The following is a 19,926-nucleotide window of genomic DNA, read 5'->3' on the forward strand; positions in this document are numbered from 1 at the left end:
TACAACACATCTCAGTTCTGCACGCTTGTTTCTGACAGTATCATTGGCCCCAGAACTGCTGAAAGAGCTGTTTCTGTTATTGTTACACTATCACATCAGCAGTAAAAGGAAGACTAGGGAAAATGTGGGCCCGCTGTTGAACAAGCTGGGAACCCTGGTGCTCGAGGGTACAGAGAAGGCAGAGATACAGAATGTTGCCTTTGCTTTGGTCTTTACTGTTCAGGCCTGCTTAGCTGCTCCTGCCATGCTTGGGGAACCAAATGATCTCACCCTACCCTGCAAAGGTGATGTTAGTCATGCACTGAGCAGCGGGATGAGTTAATAAGATGTCAGCAGCACCACCTGTGCAGACAGAGCCCTTGGATGGCTGTGGTCTGTTGAACCCTGCACAGTATTCACAACAATCAGGGACATAGATCCAAGAAAACATGGAAGAAGGGTCTGAGTGACCTTGGGAGAGCAGGAGGTGCTTGGGCCAAGTGGTGCTTGGGCTATGGGGGAAGTATGGAAAAAGGCAACTTGCAGAGAGCAGTGATGTGCTCCGCAGAAGCACTGCTCTGTATTTTGAAATAGTAATATGAAAGGAAACTGGGAAAAGTTTGTGCTTTGCCATTTGAGTCAAACTGCTGCTGAACTCTTGTACTGGTTTTTCTATCTGCCCTGTAGGCAGAATAAGGCAAAAGCCGTGGGTCATATACAGCTGTAGTATCTTTATGGTGGCCTGTGGCAGTAGGCTGGGAAGATGCAAGGGTACAATTTGTCTGTTCAGGAGACAAGATGTGTTCTGCTGCAGCAGGTGAATTACAGGCATCTGGACAATTTGAGGCAGCAGGGGTTTTTTGCTTAAATGACATTCTGAAGGCTGCTTGCATTTGAGATGTTTTCTGTTTCTGCTCCTGTTCAAGACTGTTGTAACTATAAGAAGTGCAATACACATTTAGATGGGTAACCATGGGGCCTCATGGGAGCTGGCAGGAGTATTACTGGATGGGGAAGGCCCAAAAGCAGGTGCTGGAAGAAGCACCACAATTTAGTCTGTAGTACCAATTTGGAAACGTCTGTCCCCATTTCTGCCTGGCCCCTGCCTTCCTGTCTCTTGGCCCCTAACACAAGAGGTTCCACTTAAATTTGAGAAAAAACTTCTTCTCAGTAAGGGTGACAGACACTGGAACAGGCTGCCCAGGGGGGTTGTGGAGTCTCCTTCTCTGGAGACATTCAAGACCCACCTGGACATGTTCCTATGTGACCTCACCTAGGCGTTCCTGCTCCAGCAGGGGGATTGGACTAGATGATCTTTTGAGGTCCCTTCCAATCCCAAACATACTGTGATATTGTGACTGTGAACTCCGCCAGACGGTTACTCAGTCTGTGCTTTGCCTGCTCCTCTCTTCCCTTCTCTGGCACCAGCCCTGTGTGCGCATCTGGCCCGATGGATGCCAGCTGTGACGGTGCCGCTGCAGCTGGACGTGGGAAGATGTGTTCCCTCTGCAGCCCAGGTCTGCGCAGGGACTGGTTGTGTCCTGAGCGGCCCCGGTGAGCTCAGCGCAGCCACGGGATGGGCAGCGCGGGGGGCCGGGGCATCGAGCAGGGCTGGGCAGAGATCCCACCCCACATTCAGACAGCACTAGGAAATGGCTGTGGGTCACTTAGAGAGCTCTTCTTTCGGCCTTTTTAATATAAAACTTGCAAAAAAGTACTTTCACATTCAGCAAATTACTTAGCCTTTAAATGTTAACCCTTTAACAGAAATTCCTCAGTTTCTCCATTGCACTGAATAAACGCAGATGCAGCTACTTTAACTCAATCTGATAATCTGAGGAGGTTTTTATTGGTTCTTGAGATTATCTTTAAAATCGGGTACAGTAAACTCTGCTTTATTATGCCACTGCTGCTACCGCCTGATCATCAAACCACACAGCCTAAACTATCAAGGGACAGAAGCACTGTGAAAAGTGAAATTTCCTTCAAGCTGGTAAGACAGTTTAACACATTTCTGTTCTAAACATGCTAATAGATAATGAATAGGACATATTTATTGAGCTAAGATACTGAAAAATAGTTTCTTTACCTAAATGTGGAATTCTATATTATTTCTCATACTGGAAACCTAGAAAAATAAAATAACTAGAAGAGTCTTTGCATTTCTGTTCTACTAGTTTGCTGAGCACAAAATCACACTATTGTGTTAATTGTGCTGGGAAGAAGCACCATCTTGAATAAACGATTTTTAGGTACTCCACTCTGACTGAAACAGATGAATGTAAATGAATCCAACCAAAATAGCCCTCAGTGTTTGGGACTTTGCAGACAAAAATATGCCTTTTTAAAATGTGTATGTGTATATATATACACATATGTGCGTGTATATATATATATATACATATGTGCATGTATATATGTGTGTGTATGAATACTGCTTTACTGCAGTAGTCATCCTTTGCAGCAGCTTTTTTTTGCCCTCTGGGATCCAAGTTTGTCAAATCTGAAAGTACATAGCTGTTAGTGAGCATCAGATTGTGGCATAAGGGAGAAAAAGGGAGAAAAAGACCAGTTATATGGGGTTCTCTCCGACCATCTGTGTGGATGAGGAAATCCTGCTACTTCTTTATTCTCCAGCAGTTCTCTTGCTGATCATATGATTCTAGTCTGTGCACTTGATGTGCTTTTGTCAGACATGTGCTTAGAGTCCTAGATACTCAGGAGGAAGATAATCTATAATTAATTTTTTCTTAAAGGACCGGCCAAATATTTTCTTGTAAGCAGCGATGACTGAAGGAGTGCCCGTGATAAACAATCACACTTAGTAGCACAATGGATCGTTTTGGAGAATGTGCACTTTGGGCTGACCATGGCTGGAGGGATGTGCACATCGGCACAGACACGCTGCTGCCCATCCCTGTTTTACTTCATAGGCGCGAGTTGGTGTCCTGCCTGCCTTTAGTGCCTGTTGGTGCTGCCTCTGGAAGAGACTGAAGCAAAGGAAGGCATTATGGCCAAGGGACAGAAGGTCATTTATGACTAATTGCTAAGATGTAAGGAAAGGAAACAGTGTTGAAGGGTCTAGGTGTGCTGAGCCCGCTCTGCTGTGCACCACTCATTGTGCCTTGCCATGGGAGGGAGAGCAGCAGAGCCTGTTTGGGGACAGCTCAGAGTCACCACAGATCAGAACCTAAAGCTTCTGACCTCCTCTAAGATATAGGTGAGCACAGCAGACCATACGAGTGAGCTGCAACAAGAAAAACTGCACTGACAAAACAATCTACTCTACATAAAGCTGATGGCAGAGGTGGGATAGAACCCAGGAGTCCTGGCTGTCTGCTGTGGGCTGGCATATAGTATCCCTACATGTATCAAAAGGTACTCAAGCACGTTGAAGAATCTTATGCACACACCTCCACATGAAATCCTTTATTATATTCTTGTATGACAATTGAATTTAATGGTTTATTTGACCTTTGTAACGCTCATCTTGTCTCACTTGCAGTCATCCCAAGGCGAGAGATGCAAAGGCCTGGGGTTTGTGTCTGTCATTTTGAACTCTTTACATTTCTCCACACAATTCTTCTATACGCCTTTCTCTATCACCTCCAACATAAGCTTCTTATCCCCACTTTCCAAGTCACTGACAGCCTGTCCTCGTCCTCTTGTCATCTCTCACTTCCATATCAAGAAGTCAACTTTACGATGCCAGCTTCCACCTCGCCCTAGATCATCAAATCAACTCCTCCCAACCTTCCTCTGTGCTACTGCTTACACATTGAAGGTGCTGCAGACAATACTTTTGAGCTACTTCAATATAATTCTTCAAGTCTCTCCTTAATGCTCTGCTTTGCCAGGTTGCTAAAACTCAGATGACACCTAGGCTAGCCACATGCTGAGATTGTGCTGCCACCTTCTTGTATTACTTTCCCTCTCAATGTTTTTTATTAACTAATTTATTTTACTCTATAAATTCTTGAAAACAAAAGCCATCTTTTAATTGTGTTCTACACAATGTAGGGGTTAGCCCTACACAATGTAGGGGTTAGCCAGAGCTTTGAATATGGATTTATAGTAATACAAACAGATATAGCAATAACAGTCGATCACCTGTCTTTCTGTTGATAAGCAGTGGAGAGCATTTGAAAAATATGTATTGTACAAATTTAGGTTAAAATTACTTGAAATTACATTTGGGAAATGGAGGCAGCTGATGGAACCACAGGAGGGGAAGGGAAAGGCATAGCTGCATGGCCTCATTTCCCTTGAGCAGATAACAGGCAGAACATCTCTGCCCGGAAACACACAGAAAGGTTGGAAACACCATTGCAACCAGCTTGGGACCACTTTGGAACTTCAGGTCACTAGCCAGCTTCTGGTGCTGAACCAACACCTGGATTGGTGGCAACATATCTGGTGCATCATTTCAGGGCTTTTTCTCAGACATTTGGTCTCTTTCTTTCCTGCAAAGCAAATGTGGTTCTTCTCCCTTTCTCTGACACCTCCCATAACTACAGTTCTCACAGGGCTTTTCTGCCTTCACCCACAACTCAGCAGTGCTATAGAAACTGGAAATTAGATCAAAAAAAAGCACCAAGCAGCCTGGCTGGGAGGTTGATTTGTCCTCCAGTGCCCCAGCTGCTGTAGTAGTGCCCTTGCTGCTGGTACTGGACGTAGGGCATGCCAACGAGATGTTGCCTTGCAGTGGTGCTGGCACCTTATTGGTTTCTACTTGGTTCCTGGCTTGATTATCAGCTTCTTGCTTTCCTCCTGCTGCAGAAAGAACCAGCAGCATTCAGAGATGATGATCACTGGAAAGAATTATGAGTGCCTGCTACGTCACCAAGAATCCTTTCCCCCATCCATTCTCACTGAAATTGAAAAGTGCTTTTGTACTTGCCTCATTTGTACCATTCTGTGGCTGTCTGCTGTCTAGCATCAAGAGAGGCTGAGGTTTGAATTGACCATGTCCATTTTGCTACATGGCCTATCAAATGCTTCATATTCACCTACATAAGACAAAGAGAATTACACCCAAGCAGTAATTTTCTTCTGGGACTTGCCAAGACACTTCACCTGTGGTCAAGCCGGGCTGTCATCGGCTCTAACTGCCCCAGGGTAATATGGCAATTCTTTTCCCACAGCTGAGTGACTTGAACCAGGTGGGAAGCACAGTGAGTATGAAAGGTGAGAAAAGGCATCAGAGCACCTCTAGCATTGTAGCAAAGCTTGCAGCTATTTTCCTGCAAAGCCAAATCCATTGCAAGCATCAGCAGACATTACTCAAATGACCTCATTAAAGTCATTTGCATTGGTATTTCCCCTGAACACTACATAACGTTCAATTATTTCCTTTCTTCATAAGTAGGAAGTGCCTGGCAGAAGTGATAAGAAGTGGGCAGAAGGGATAGGGCCTGTTTGTGAACAGGTCTTCAGGATGTACTATAGGTTTACCTTTGCACGGCTGAGGGTTGCTGATGTTAAGAGGAGAGCAAGAGTGCTATCACTGTAGGACAGACAATTATAACTAAGTCCATTCATGACTTCCTTCTGAGTTAAGGATTCTTTTTTTTAAGATACCTAGCCAAGATTTACAGACTACAAGTTGTGGATCATGTGTTTATGCAAGAGGTTCCAGCAATAAAGGTAGTTCTCCTTTGTACAAATGCTGCACGTTGTTTCTGTCTGACTGTATCCACCTTCAGTGTCCAACTACTGGCTTCTTTCCATCTTTCCCTATTAGATTAAAGAAAATTTTTAAAAAGAATTTTCTCCTACCTGAAATCTTCTCATGTTAGATACTTATGGCTGGTGTGAAATTACTACTTAGCCTTTCCTTTGGTTAAGTTAAATAAATTTAGTCGGTCTTCAGTTGTTTATTTCTGAGGAAGGTTATCCAGGATTAAATCATTCTTATTGCCCTTTTCAGAAGTATTTTCATATTTTCAGCAACTTTTCATTTAACGTGTGGATCCCAACAGAAGAAATTAAATTATAATGGTGTTAAAGCGCTACATGTAGCTGCAGTAACATTTCTTTTAAGCGATATGCATTCGCAGACTGTGTTAGCTCCTCTAATTGCATTAATCTACTGCAGGATCTCCTTCAGCTGGGTATGTGCTGTTTCCCCAAATCATTTTCTGATAAGCCTTTCAGAATTCAATGTTCCGTGACCTACTTAGGACTAACATTCATGGCTTTTAACACACAATTTTGTATTTAAACATGCTGTATTTGTTTCCAGGTGAGCTAGAGAACCAGGAAATGTCTGTCATGTTTCAAACATTGCAGAACTGAACGAAGAACTTGCAGGGAGTAGGGGTGGGTGTTTTTATCAAATTAGTAGCAATTACCTGGAAATATTCTGTCCTGGTTTAGTTATTCTGACCTATGTTTGTTTGTGTGCCTGAACAAGTTCTTGTAAGCATATGTATAATTCTACTTAATGCAGCTCTCTCTATTTCATATTTAGTCAGTCTTACTGTATTTATCACAGGGATCGTATGCAACCCTGATTAGGATGATAAGCAGGAGACTTCATGCCTCCCTCAGCTCAAATCAGCTAATGGTGACACTTCCTTTCGACAACCCCCACTCTGAAGAAGGTCTGCAGCAAAACAGGATATTTACAAAAATATTATTTTAGTATTTAATTCAGAAAAGGGATGCTGTAAACAAGCATAATTACGGGAAAGAGGTTGATCTGTGGATGCTGCTGTCCAGCTTGTGAAATCCGGACTGACAGGATACTCTTGGTCAGGGAGTGCAGCTCCTGCTACTGTAGCCATCAGATCATTTAATCCCTTCAGTAAAACAATCCTAATTATTGAAATATCACAATCCTTGCAAAGTGTAGGCTCTTTCTCACTCCTGTTCAAGACTACTTCAGACCCTTTGTTGGTTGGAAACCAACTTATTCTGTAGCCAGGCTATACCCATTTGGTATGAGCTGGGTGTCAGAGGGTGGACCAGACTCTGTTCAGTGGTGCCCAGTGAGAGGGTGAGGGGCAACGGGCACAGACTGAAACACAGGAGGGTCCATCTGAACATGAGGAGAAACTTCTTTACTGTGAGGTGCCAGAGCCTGGACCAAGCTGCCCAGAGCGGGTGTGGAGTCTCCTCTGGAGACACTCAAATGCACCTGGACATGACCCTGTGTGATCTGCTCTGGTGACCCTGCGCTAGCAGGGCTTGGGCTGGGGATCTACAGAGGGCCCTGCAACCCCAACCAGGCTGTGATTCTGTGAAAGAATTCACAGGATAGAATTTCTGGTCAAAAAAGAAAGAGACAAGTCCAGCATAACCTTGTAGAGAGACAGTGTTCCATATTGCAGAAGATACACTTCAAATATCCTTACACAAACCTTCAGTAAACTGGGGTAATGTCTTGGCCCTAAGTATTCTAAGAACATCTACGCTTCCTCTATTGCCACGATTTTCTCTAAGCATCTCTTTTTGGTTACTGTGGGAAACAGGATACAGGGAAACATGAACATTTGTTCCAACCCACTGTAGGTCTCTTCTGCTCTTAAATTGTCATAAACCAGATGCCAAAAATGCAGGAAGAAGGAAAGATGGAACACTCCCTTGCTCCTGATCAAATGGCAGGAATTAAAGATTTCCTTTCAGGCAGCTAGTGCTTTAGATTCCTATGCAAAGTACTATTTACAGTCATGAGAAGAACAGTTCCTATGTAAGGAATGATATGGTTGAGTTGGTGCTCTTTCTGGCAGAGCCAAGGTCAGCCTGTGTCAGGACTGGCAGGGGCGTGTAGCTAAAGCTTCAACCTGCTGGTACAAATACTGACAAAACTGCTCCTAACAAGCGTTGTATTTCAGATCCTGTCTGGAATGGGAGGAGATGCGTGGCGGCTGGGCCTCCAGCTGTGCATCGCTGCTGTGCTGCTCTGTGCTGGAGGAAGGGGGAGAGGTAAGAGGGGACATTGAGCAGGTCCACTGTGGTAAGAGAAGCATGTGCATGTGCTCATTTCTCATTCATGGACCTTAAAGTGTGCAAGGCAAGATCCAGTGACTGCCCTTTCCCAAGAACCAGTATAGCTGGCAGTGCCCAGGGAACTGAGCACATACTGGACAAGCTGGGCAGCAGCAAAAAACATCACCACTGCCCAAGGTCCCTGCCCTGAGATCTTACACGCACCTCATGCAGGGAAGTGTGGTACAAGAGAGGAAGAGCATCGTGAGGAAGGATAGATGAGGTGTCAGTAAAGAAAGCACTAGCAAGTGATGCATTTGATACACCACGCAAGGCTTCATCAGGTGACACACAAACGCAGCTCTGGTCTCCTTCCCCGCAGAGTTCCCCGGCAGCCTGAGCTGCCTGAATAACTATGTGACTGCTGTGAGCTGCACGTGGGTGACGGAGGAGCCCGTGGGCCATGGACCTTTCCACCTTCATTTCACCAAGTAAGAGCTGCACATGGCAGCCCGGGCAGGGGATGGGGACGGGCCCAGCGCGGGCTTTGCTCCTGCAGCAGGAGGGCTGTGGCACGGCCAGCTCTGCCGCCCCATCGCCCCACACCTGGCAGCTTCGGAAGCTGCTCCCTTTGCACCCTTTTGTGGGCCCGTGGCCTCGGGGTGCAGCAGGGGTTGGGCACAGACAGCTCAGGGTGGCCCATTTGCCCACTGTCCCCTCTGTGATTCCGGCAGGGGACTCAGAGCAGAGAGCTGTCCTGTCCCAGCCCTGCTCCCCGAGACCTGGGGACCTCCAGAGCCCGTCCCACGTGAAGCTGCATCATCCATTTCCAGTCCCTTCCTGTCACGTTACCTAGGAATGAAAACCTTAGTGGTTTAAGCTAAATTAGTAAATACGTATATACACAAAATTATTTTGAAAGTCCAGTGAGCTTTAATAACAGACTTAGAATATTATGTGAATATTTTTTCTTCTAACAGAAGAAATCAGGTGAATAGTTCACTAGGTGATAGGTTAATAAGCATTATGATACGCTAATTTGAGATGAATGTGCTTAGATGGTGTCATAACATTGCCTTGAGTACCCATCACTAGTGAACTATTATATGAGGGTAAGCCATGCTGACATTAGATGCCTCATCTATTCTGTAAGGTTAAGAACAGCCTAATTCTTAAAGACACTGGATTTTAGATCTATGAAAAAATGCCAAGCTGATGAATTGTGGTATCCCAGTTTATTGTGGAGTCAAATGCAACTTGAAAAATTTGCTAATAAATGGATGCGTTAGATAATTATTTAATAGAAGACTGTACTTTGGAGCTACTTCCCCAATATTATGTTTTCTGTCATTCATTCTGTTACGCTGTGCTGAAGCTTCTGAATATTGAGATTGAATATTGTTCATGGTGAAAGAGGCTTTAATGTACAGAATGTGGTGCTGTGCAAAGCTGCCACCCATCTTTCATCAACTGGAAAGCACTTAACCCTATGCCTTAAAAGAAACTTTCAGCCACCTTATTCTTCTAGCCTCTGGTCAAAGGGCCACAACGCCAGCTGCAAACTGACTGCCAGAGACAGCACGCAGAATCGGTACCACTGCACTATCCACTTAGCCAGCCAGATCCTGGAGACAGACGGCTATAGAGTCTCTCTCCAAGGCAACTTCTTTGGACGTAATCACACGTACATTATCTTCCCAGAGTACAATCCCTGCAAGCACAGTAAGTATGAAGCAGGGCAGCTGTGGGCTGAGGCTCTGCCCAGCAGCTCAGGGTGGGCCTGATATGCTGTCTAGCAAAGGGCATCTCAAAGACAACAAGTGAAAACAATGGAAACAAGGCAGAGTGCCCACCCTGGAGAGCACACCGAGTGGGCTCCATCAGTAAGAATGCAGGCCCAGTGTCTCTCCATTCTGACTTGTCCAGGACTTCAGAGAGGGCCGGGGCGCTGGAGCACCTTTCAAGTACACTTCTCATCTGCATCATGTTTTCTTGTGCCATGGATAATATGCAATTGGATTGCATCTATGGTTGGTTTTCTTTCTTAAGAAATGAAGTAATGCGGAATTAAAGTCATGGATCTAATTCAACATCCCATGACCTGGTACTTCAAATAAATGCTCTAGTATCCGAAATCTCAGAGTCTGTCTCTTAGCGGTATCTTGGAAGAGCATAATGTGACATTCAGAGTGGTTCTTTGCTTGCAGGACTATCCCCAGGGACTAATTTATGTGAGTTCTGTAGCTGTTCTGACCTGCCCTGTAAGCTAAATAGGTCTACTGCTGTTCTTAGTATCACTCTTTAGACCCAGCTTTATCTTCCAGGACTTTAGTCAGCCTACTATCATGCATCTCCTATGGTGTTTATGTCCCAAATATTGTGAAAACATCTACTTCTCTATTTGCAGTAAAACTTGATCCACCTTTGAACATCCAGAGCAACACCACTGCCAGCAAGTGTCACATATGGTGGAGTGTGCCTTGGTACCTTGCTGAAATTCTTCAATATGAGTTGCAGTATAAGGAGTCCGGCCTGTCCTGGGAGGTAACGGGATGAGGCGCACGTGCCTTGCTCTCGAGGCGCAATGGCCACTCAACTCGGGGCCCTGTGGCTGCTGACCGCTTCCCGTTGGCCTTTCTGGTTTCTCGCATCAAGGCTGAAAGATTTGACATAAAACATAAATACTGAGTATCAATGAATCTTCTACTTGCAAACCCTGCGTTCAGAAGTCATCCGTCATCATGCAGGACCACTTCTTGCACCCAAGAAAAGAGAATTTGGGAAAAAAAAAAAAAAGCAGGGTGGGAAGAGTATTTAAAAGACCATCCTTTTACCCAGCCTTGTTAATAAATTCTTTGTAATATTTCACAGATTGCATTGAACAAGACGTCACCCAGCTCACTGCCACAGATAGAAATTGAAGCCGCAGAGCTTCGCCGTGGCGTTGCTTACATCGCACGAGTCCGCTGCAAGATTTCTGAAGAGGAGGATTCGTACCACAGTCAGTGGAGTGAGTGGAGCCAGACAACAGTGTTTCGAAGAGCAGGTACAAGTGTTGTTTTCACCTTATTTCATGCCTTTTCATGTCCATGTTCCAAAAAAGGGAAGATACGTGGTAAAATGAAGATTTTCAAATCAGAACCAGCTTCCTTCAAGATTTCACAGCTAAATCACTTTCCTTGAGGTCTTTAGCAACCTGATTCATTTGCATGGCTTGGTTATTTGGGATTCTGTCTTGACTTCCAGACTTTTTATCAATTATTTTTGGTGCTGATTCTTTTACTAGATGTACCAAAACTGCCTGAAAAGATCCTAAATACCAGAACTATGCAGTTCTTGTTCATTCCTCTGAGTTTCGGCGTGCTACTCTATTTATTTTGGAACTGCAAGCTTTCTTCAAGGTATGTTACACTTTTTCATTCAGTTTTGCTTGATCTTTACAGCCTGAAGAGGGTAAATCAAGTGTCCTCATATCACTTTTGCTTCCTGTTTCTGCTGCACAGGCTCAATCATTTTCAAAAGCTGTTTTGACAGTCTTGGGACATGACATTTTCCTTGGCTGATGATAGTTTATGAGCCACTACACAATCCTTAAGGAGACCAAAGTGCCTTTGTGGTACCCAAACTCAGCTAAAACTCAAGGTCGAGCATCTCTTGGAGTCAAATAAATTTAAACCCATGGAAATTTTTTGTTGAGTTTCGTGTAGATAAATTAAAAGTGCAAGTCACAGCAATCTATACAGGTGATTAAACTGATATCAGTGTTAAGCTACTTGTGACATACCTGGCAGTAGTCAGTATGTAATATAACAATGTAGGCAAACTACACTGACTCAGATTCAGTGTTTCTTAGGGTCTGGGACCAAGTTGTACAGAGAAAAAAGTGTCTCTAGAACCTTGGTTCAACCATTCTCTGCATTTTTTTTTACTGGCTGAGCAAAGGTAAATCTCCCTCTTCATTTTCTGCCTCCATATACATGTCACTCTTAGAGAAACAGAATACATAGTGGCCATATGATAAAATATTTTTACAGGATAGACCCTAATACAGGGACTAGGATGTCTGGCAGAATTTCTCTGTCTAAATGTAATGAAACTAGAACTCTAAAGCACTTCTAGAAACAGTGGGGTAGATCAAATAAGTTGCTAAACAAACGCATAAATAGCTTTAGTGCATATAATGAGTAACAGGCTAGAATTGAGTTTGCAGCATATAGCATTCCTCAGAAACTTTTAAGACTGTGCTTCAGGCTAGAAACATTCAATGCATGCACAGGAGGCAGACAAACAATTGCATGAGATGTCAGAAACTATGTGAAATGGGCTTCTTGAGCAATCTTTCTAACATAAGTGTGTGGCTTTCATCTAATCAGTGTGCTATATCATCGAGACAGAATACAGAAAAATTGTCTTTTTTTTTCGTGTTGTTTTCTCACTTCAGGGCAAAAAGCCTCTCCTGCTTTAACATTCCTACACCAGCTGCTTATTTTCAGCCACTCTATAATTTGCACAATGGGGATTTTAAGGTAAGAAGTAAGTTGAATTTCTTTCTTATCACCCACACTTCATGGGGGGGATTTTTTTTTATGGGATTAATCATTCCAGCTCCTGAGCAGAGCTACTGACACATGGTCCTGATCTTCCTGAGAGTTCATAGTTTCTTGGTTTTCTGCCTCCATGTACAAGCTACAGCACTAGAACTTCTGTCCGGCTTCTGTCTCCTTAGAAATAAACCCCCTCCAGTCACTCACTCCCTGTCCATGCTGAACGTGAGAGGTGCACCCTGTCTTTGCAAAGCCAAAGCAATACAAGCTGCTTGCAGTATATTCTGGAGGTGAAATCTTGAAAATGTCTTGTGAAATTGGCAGTTAGATTCTCTACTACTCTAATTTTGCCCAGTAGATTTGCACTAAACCTGTAGATTATTATGCCAAAGTCATATAGAAAGAACAGCTATTTTGCAAATTCCACCTCTAAGCAAAATGTCCTGAACTTATTGATCTTTTCACTAGGACTGGGTTAGACCTAATGAGGCTTGTTGGCAACTCAGACGAGAAGGGGCCAGGAGCTCAAACAAAGTGACTGCAGACGGATTTTCTGATCTAAACACCCAAGAACTGATTTCCCAGATCTGTTTCAAACCTGTGGAAAGCACAAATCTGGTTGCTACAGAAGAAAACTTTGTATTTGCCTCGGGTCCAAACCAGCAGTATCTCCCCAGCAGGTATGTAAAAACAGAAGAGATAGAAGTGAGTCTGGGACTATTGCTCGCACAAAACCATACGGATGATACAGCTAGCCTGGAAGCCTCTGAAATGATTAAAGCCAACCTTGAGAGCCATAGCATGGGAAGGAACGATCCCGCTCACGCACAGCACAAAAAGGGTGATATCCTTATGCTTCAGGACTCTTTGGAGATAGCAAATGTGTCCTTCGGCAGCAGTGACTATTGCACCTTATGTGACAATGATACTCCAGAAGGTTCGATTCCTGCTGAACTACTGAAGCTCTCCAACAGCAATAGTTTTGTCAAACATCAGGATGATCAAAGTGACCTTCCCTGAAGAATACTGCCTGCAAAGGTCTTTGTGTTGTCCTCACCTGCAACACCGTCCTCCCAAGTGGTTTAAATGGTGACTGTGCAGACAATTACAAACATGTATGAATTTTAGGAAAACCCTTGATTTCTGTACTTCAAAAGAAGATTGTGATCAACTCCTCCGGCCAGCAAATGCCACCCCTACAGGCATGCAAGACTCACCAGCAGCAACTTCTCTGTCTCCGGAGACGCGTGGCCATGTCCCCCCCCGAATTAACCTCCTGGCAGCAGCAGCAGTCCAGCAACCCCCAGCCTGAGGAAGCAGCAGCAGACCTGCTGTTTTTCCACAGGAAGAACTGTTGGAATTTCGTGCCTTTCAGAAGCAACAATATTTGCAATGTGCTGAAGCATGATTTACACTCCGTAATTATTGTAAAACTATGTGTGATTCTTCATAAAACCAGGATAAATGGTTTTTGCTAAAGAGGGTAAGTTGCTTCTTAATATGATACTGATGACTTCAAATGGTTCCTGATTTCATCAGAATTTATAATTGTATTATTTAAAGATAATCAGGCAGTGGGCCTTGTTCTTTATTAATCTGAATGGCTGTAACTTTTTATTTTGCAGTAACTGGGCCCATGCACTGCATTGGTTTTAACAAAAATTTATTCCAAGGTTAAGTGGCTGGCCTGATCTAATGGGGAAAGGCAAAAAGCAAGAATAGCCCAAATGAGGTTTATTTATTCATAAAACAGGCCAGGCCCACTGCCTCTCCAGGGCCTTTATTATTTCTGAAGAACTGACAAGTCCTTCGCCTGTCTGCTCAATGAGTACAGCCTGAGCTGAATCTCTGGAGGTTTAATTTCTGCCCTAGACACAGAAAATCCTGTGCATGGTTGATTACCCACCAAGCAGGTTCCTGGAGTCTTAGCTACATCTCCTAGTTTAAAAGGGCTCAACAGTTTTAGCAACCACACTGCGGTATGCACATGTGCATCTGCACACGTGTATATGATGACACGTTCATTCCCTCTCTTTGGGAGTGCTTCCCTTGTCTGTCGGGTGACTGTTAGCACTGAGTAGTTTTGACAACGCAAAGAAAATTTTCAGTTATAAGTACCAAAGTAGATCAAGACACCCTTCCCAAACACTTGTGCTGAGCCAGAGAACTAGAGTTGGAAGTTTCCAGCTGGGAGAGAAGCAGTAACAGAATGAGGAGGTCACATCCAGCTTGTGTGACAGTCACAGGAGGTGCCAGCACTGATCTGTTTGCAGTGTTGTAAGCAGAGGAATTAATGAAAACTTTGATTTTTCAGAAGTCAGTGTCTGAGAGCTTTGGAAATAACTCCAGTTTAGAAAACATTGACTATATGAATCATTAGTAAAAGCTGGTTTGAAAACACCATAGAAGAAGCAGAAGAGAGAACTAAATGCTGGCCAAAGCACTATGCCAGTGCTGCTGCTACCACCATCAGCAGTAAAAGGGATGCGAAGGCTCCTGAGTAAAGACATATTTTACAGCTCATAACGCCAAGGGGGATCAGCACAGTGAGCTACCCATGGTGTCTGTGTGTGAGCGCCTCTGGTGAAGTATTGGTGTTCCCCGTGAGGAGTGAGAAAAGCTGTATCTCCATCAGACATTCTGCTGTTTAGTCATCTGAACGCTCATTTCAAGAGGGGTAAGAAGATCAGACTGCATGGTTCTCAAAGTATAGGTATCACAGCGCTGACACGAACTCATTTTGAAAGAACAGCAAACAAGTCACAAACATTAAGACACAGCACTCAACCTGTTGTGCCCTCTCAGTTACGACGACTTGTCTTCACAGTGTGGCTTCTCATGTATCGCAGCAAAACACAAGTGTCAAACAGTGGTGTTCAGCATGCTGAAACACCCTCTGCAGCCCTGAGCTTTGGGGCTTAACGTCATTGATCTGCAAACTCCCGCTCAAAGGTGCAGAAGCCTAGCCTGTGAAAGCAATCTTTTTTCTAGAGACTACAATTAGTCAATGACCAAATAAATCCAGAAATCGTTTCCTGGTTCAATAAGCAGATAGGAGGACAATAATTACAGAGACAAGAGAAACACACTTGCTCTTTTTAGTTTACTTTTGTTAAATTTGATCATCATGTAAACAAAGGACAAAGAAATGTCAGACACCGAGCAGCACCACCCTCCAAACTGCCCGGAGTGAACTCTGTGGGTTCCAGCCCCACAGCCCGGTCTCCATCCCCCTGCACTGCTGCGCTCCTGCGAGCTGCGAATGTGGTGCTGCAGAATTCTGTCACCACGGGCCACTCCGGACGAGCAGAGACACTGGAGCCGCCCAGCATCCCCCAGGGTGTGTGTTCTTTCACAGAGCCGTTCGCTCATCTAGCCAGCAAAAAACACCCCGAATTAAAAATAGTCTGTTTAATCTTCAGTAATTTAATCTGATCTGCAGATCTGTTCCTGCTAGAGGCACAGCAATTCTGAAGACAGAGGTGCTAATCAAATACAGAGATCTAAACTATCAGTTCTAAAGCAAGAACCGCAACATTTGATGACATACATATTTATGTACTGGTGATCATAACTGGAAAAGAGGAGGGGATGTTCTTTTTATGCTAGGAAGGGGAATGAACACACAGGGGCTTGCTTTGTCTTTAGCAACATGCAAGCCAAGGATTACATTGCAACACAAAAGTACAGTACTTGGATTGCTTCTTCATTGACGCTCATGGAGCCAAGTTGATTGACAAAATTGAAAATCTCAGTGTCAAATCTCATCATCTTAGGGCTGGTGAACAGATTGATTTGATCAACACCCTTCCTATTTTCAGTGCGTACTGGAGTGTAGCACTGAAACTGCTGTGACAGCATCAGCTCTAGATACCATGTGCACGTACAACGGCCCAGTATCATGCGGTATTTGCCTCTGTCTAGAAGTGATACATTTCTATTCAAATGGTACTACAGGCGCAACACAATACGTTTTTTTGAGCCAATCTGATTCATGTGAAGCCTAATATAGGCAGCGCCACAGCACAGGAGTAACAGTCGTAACGGTCTAAATGCAACTCATGAGTTGCCTTTTCTATAATCTTTTTCTAATGTGATCTGCCAAATGCCAAAAAAGTTGTAAGCCATAGGCGAGTCTAAATAAAACATTAGTTTGAGAAAGGAATCAGGGCACCAATGTGGACAGCTCAGTGAAGACCTTTTCATAGGATACTTTTACATTTTAAAACAAGATAATAGGTATTCAGAATGAGACTGACAGCACTAGAGAAAAAAATTAAGAATGCTTTAACATAAATCAATGCCATGGCTCAGCTGGTTTCACTGTGCGTAACTGGTTACCCCGTCTTTAGGCTTTTCCATAGCTTGCACAGTGGATCCCACAGCTTGACATATTGCCGTAGGACGTGTACCAGCGCCAAACACAAGGGTCATACAACCTTTGGAATCCAAATATCAGTTTCTTTATTACACAGTTAAAGATCACATCTGCCACTTAAGGACTACTGATCCCTCTTACCACCTTCCCTTACTTTCATGCCCTAAAGTCTGCACTGCTGCTACCACCAAACTGAGGATTTTTTTTGTCTGCTGGAGCTAAGGATGAAGTTAGTTATTTAATCAGCATTCTGTGAGAGGGAGAAGACAGGATGAATTCTTCCCTGGCTGGGAAATCTTGGACCAGCTCTGAGCAGATAAATGCAGTCAGCTCAGCAATGTTTCTGGGGCTAGACAGTCCAGTGACATGGAAGTCACCTGCCAGCCTGAATGGAACTTGTGTATATGGACTGAGGAAAAGTCTAGGGCTTGTTTATAGTATGCCTCAAATCTTCTGATAGCCAAAGTTTTCCCATTGTTGCAATACAGTTGCTTGTATTTGCAAATTCTGTATTAAATATTAATTTATCTCTCTTTCAGAGAGCTACAGGTGATTTTGCACCTGCACGGTCAGTTACAGGAGTGCTTTCCATAACCAAGTGATTTGGAGCCCTGAGTGTGATCACAGCTGGAATACACCTCTGTAAAAAGGGTTGCTGGGTGTGATCTGCTCTCCTGCCCTGACCCAAAGTGCAACAAGAGGCCTGAACTGGCCTGACCAGTCTCACCTGGGATTCCCACCCACATCCTCTCCATTTAATCTCCATTTAGGCCTGAGCTCTGTGTCATTTCCTGGGTGGCCTCTGGACCTGAGCTTTAGGTAGGTTATGTTTTGGATGGACCCCTTGGCTGTGTGTTGTAGCTTGTCTGTGACTCCTGGATGGACCCTGGTGCTGTGCTGTAGCCCTGTTTCCAGCCAGGCCTCCCAGATAGACCCGCATCTGAGTCAGAGCTTTGTCTCCCGGCTGCTCACACCCCTGCTGCTCCTGAGCTGCCTGCTCGGCCCGCAGCCCCGGCGCCCGCAGCCCCGGCGCCCGCAGCCCCGGCGCCCGCAGCCCCGGCGCCCGCAGCCCCGGCGCCCGCAGCCCCGGCGCCCGCAGCCCCGGCGCCCGCAGCCCCGGCGCCCGCAGCCCCGGCGCCCGCAGCCCCGGCGCAGCCCGCCGTTGCCACCTGCCGGGGAGCCCCGTTTTCACTGACTTCAGCCTGTAGAGCAGAACGTTGAGATCCCACCAGGACTTCTAAACCGCGTTTGTTGGTCCACGCTAATCTACGCTGTCGCTCAGCTTGGTAATTAAATGTGTCACCAGGCGGACAGCACAGACACACACAATTCTAATCTCTGTTGCAATTCGCTCAGCAGAACAGGTGCAGGTCACTTCCAAATGCTACAGTAAACTATTTTACCCAAGACAACCCATTATTTCCTCTAGGAATGGAGTTCTTCCCTCTATCTTTATTTTTCTGCAATACTGTATGTTCAAAAAAATCTGTTCAGCTGTGTGCAGGAAATGAGCCAAGGCTGCAACAGGCACTGGAAGGGTGTGACTGTACACACTGCTGTGAAATGCAAGGGGCAGAGCTGTGCAGACTGACGGGTTTAGAGCTTTAAATGTGGTCACTGTGTCAGCTTCATCACAAGCCACCGTATACTAAATATGTAATTCAGAAAGATTCATAGAACATGTCTTACATAAACTGACTAAGATTACACTTAACATATATGTATGCTCTGAATCAAACACAGAAATGAGGTTCTCAAAACATCTCATGCTAGAAGTAGCTAGAGCAAAACATCTGAGGAGCTTCCAGATGTGTATAACTGTAGGAAGGGAATTCTATCTCCACATTTGTGTTTGGGGACCAGGGAAATGGGATTTCAATTATGCTTAAAGTAGAATCTCTACAGTCAGAAAGACAGAAAGGGAAAGATATTTCAGACACCTAATTTTAATTGTCTGAATTTTACAAGTGCCAAAGAGTTTTCTGTTATGGTTATTGGTGAAAGGTTAAATCAGTTACACCTGCTTTGTGAATTATGTTTATTCTACTGTTGTTACTTCTGTTTATTTCATTTTTCCCTGCATTTTGTGTAGAATTATCCTCGTATTTTGTCTTCATTTGGATTGCACACGCTTCTTTTCATTTTACAAATATCATGTTTGTTCTTAAAACAAAACTACATTCAAAAAAATAGTAGATTATCTGTTAACACGGCCTGCACAGCTTCTACTGCTTGCACTATAACATGCAAACACATGCACCACATAGAAAAAATGCTACAGCAGAAATGAACTCAGTTGTAAAAAATGAACTGTATTAATTATCTTCATTGCTAAACTATGTTCTAGTTTACTTTTTTTGACAGGAAAAGTGGTTCGGGCATACCTAAAACCAGAGTAGGCTTTTTCCAAGCTGCCTCGGTGTAGAGGTCACGAGACAAGGAGAAGGTTGGCAGCCAGGACTAACAGGGGAAGGTGTTTGCACTTGAATTTGGTTCTTGGAAAATTACAAAGACATTTCTGGGTGATGGTCCTATAACCTTGCAGAGTAGGGAAATACTTGTAACTTAGCAAATAAACGCATAAAATCCTCTCATTGAGAAAGGGTAGGCAGAAGATTTGCTGTTGTATTTTTAAAATGTTGTAAACAAACTGGGATCATGGAAAATAAAGACTTCTGGGAAAACGTCAGTGCTGAATTATGGTAAGGAAAGCAGAAGAAACTCTGCCAAGTAGCAACAAGCTTTTGTGTAGCTTAGGGCATTAATGCTATAACAGTGTTTGTGGCTACTGCATGTTTTACTGCATGTGGCTACTGCATGTGCTGGCTTTCACATATGTCAATTCAAACACCCTCCTGGCTAAAAGGCAGATTCTTTTCCATTTGATCTGGCAAAATTCTTCTCTCATCTCTTCAGAGTTTTGGCTCTGTAACTGGACAGCATCATAACAGTCCACACAACAGTCGGATTTATGTTTATGACCTTGCCTATTTTTATAAGGCTCAAAAAGCATCAGGCTCGTCACAGAACTAATAAAATTTAAGGATTGCGCAGAGCAAGGTTTATAGCTATTTCAGATGTTACACGGCTGCA

General features: G+C 44.1%; 1 protein-coding gene across 1 annotated transcript; it reads left to right on the top strand.

Annotated features, from left to right (window-relative positions):
- Nucleotides 1-1,879: 1,879 nt before the first annotated feature.
- On the top strand, nt 1,880-13,498 carry LOC308046401 (interleukin-9 receptor-like; the record flags this gene model as incomplete). Its single annotated transcript, XM_080354190.1, has 9 exons — nt 1,880-1,972; nt 7,818-7,908; nt 8,294-8,402; nt 9,440-9,633; nt 10,319-10,455; nt 10,783-10,957; nt 11,198-11,312; nt 12,353-12,437; nt 12,924-13,498. 9 exons carry the CDS (start codon nt 1,880-1,882, stop codon nt 13,473-13,475), a joined length of 1,551 nt encoding a protein of 516 aa, XP_080210316.1. The 3' UTR covers nt 13,476-13,498.
- Between the last annotated feature and the right edge of the window lie 6,428 nt (nt 13,499-19,926).

Source organism: Nesoenas mayeri (genome assembly GCF_963082525.1).
Source record: "Nesoenas mayeri genome assembly, chromosome: 15".
Classification (NCBI taxonomy): domain Eukaryota; kingdom Metazoa; phylum Chordata; class Aves; order Columbiformes; family Columbidae; genus Nesoenas; species Nesoenas mayeri.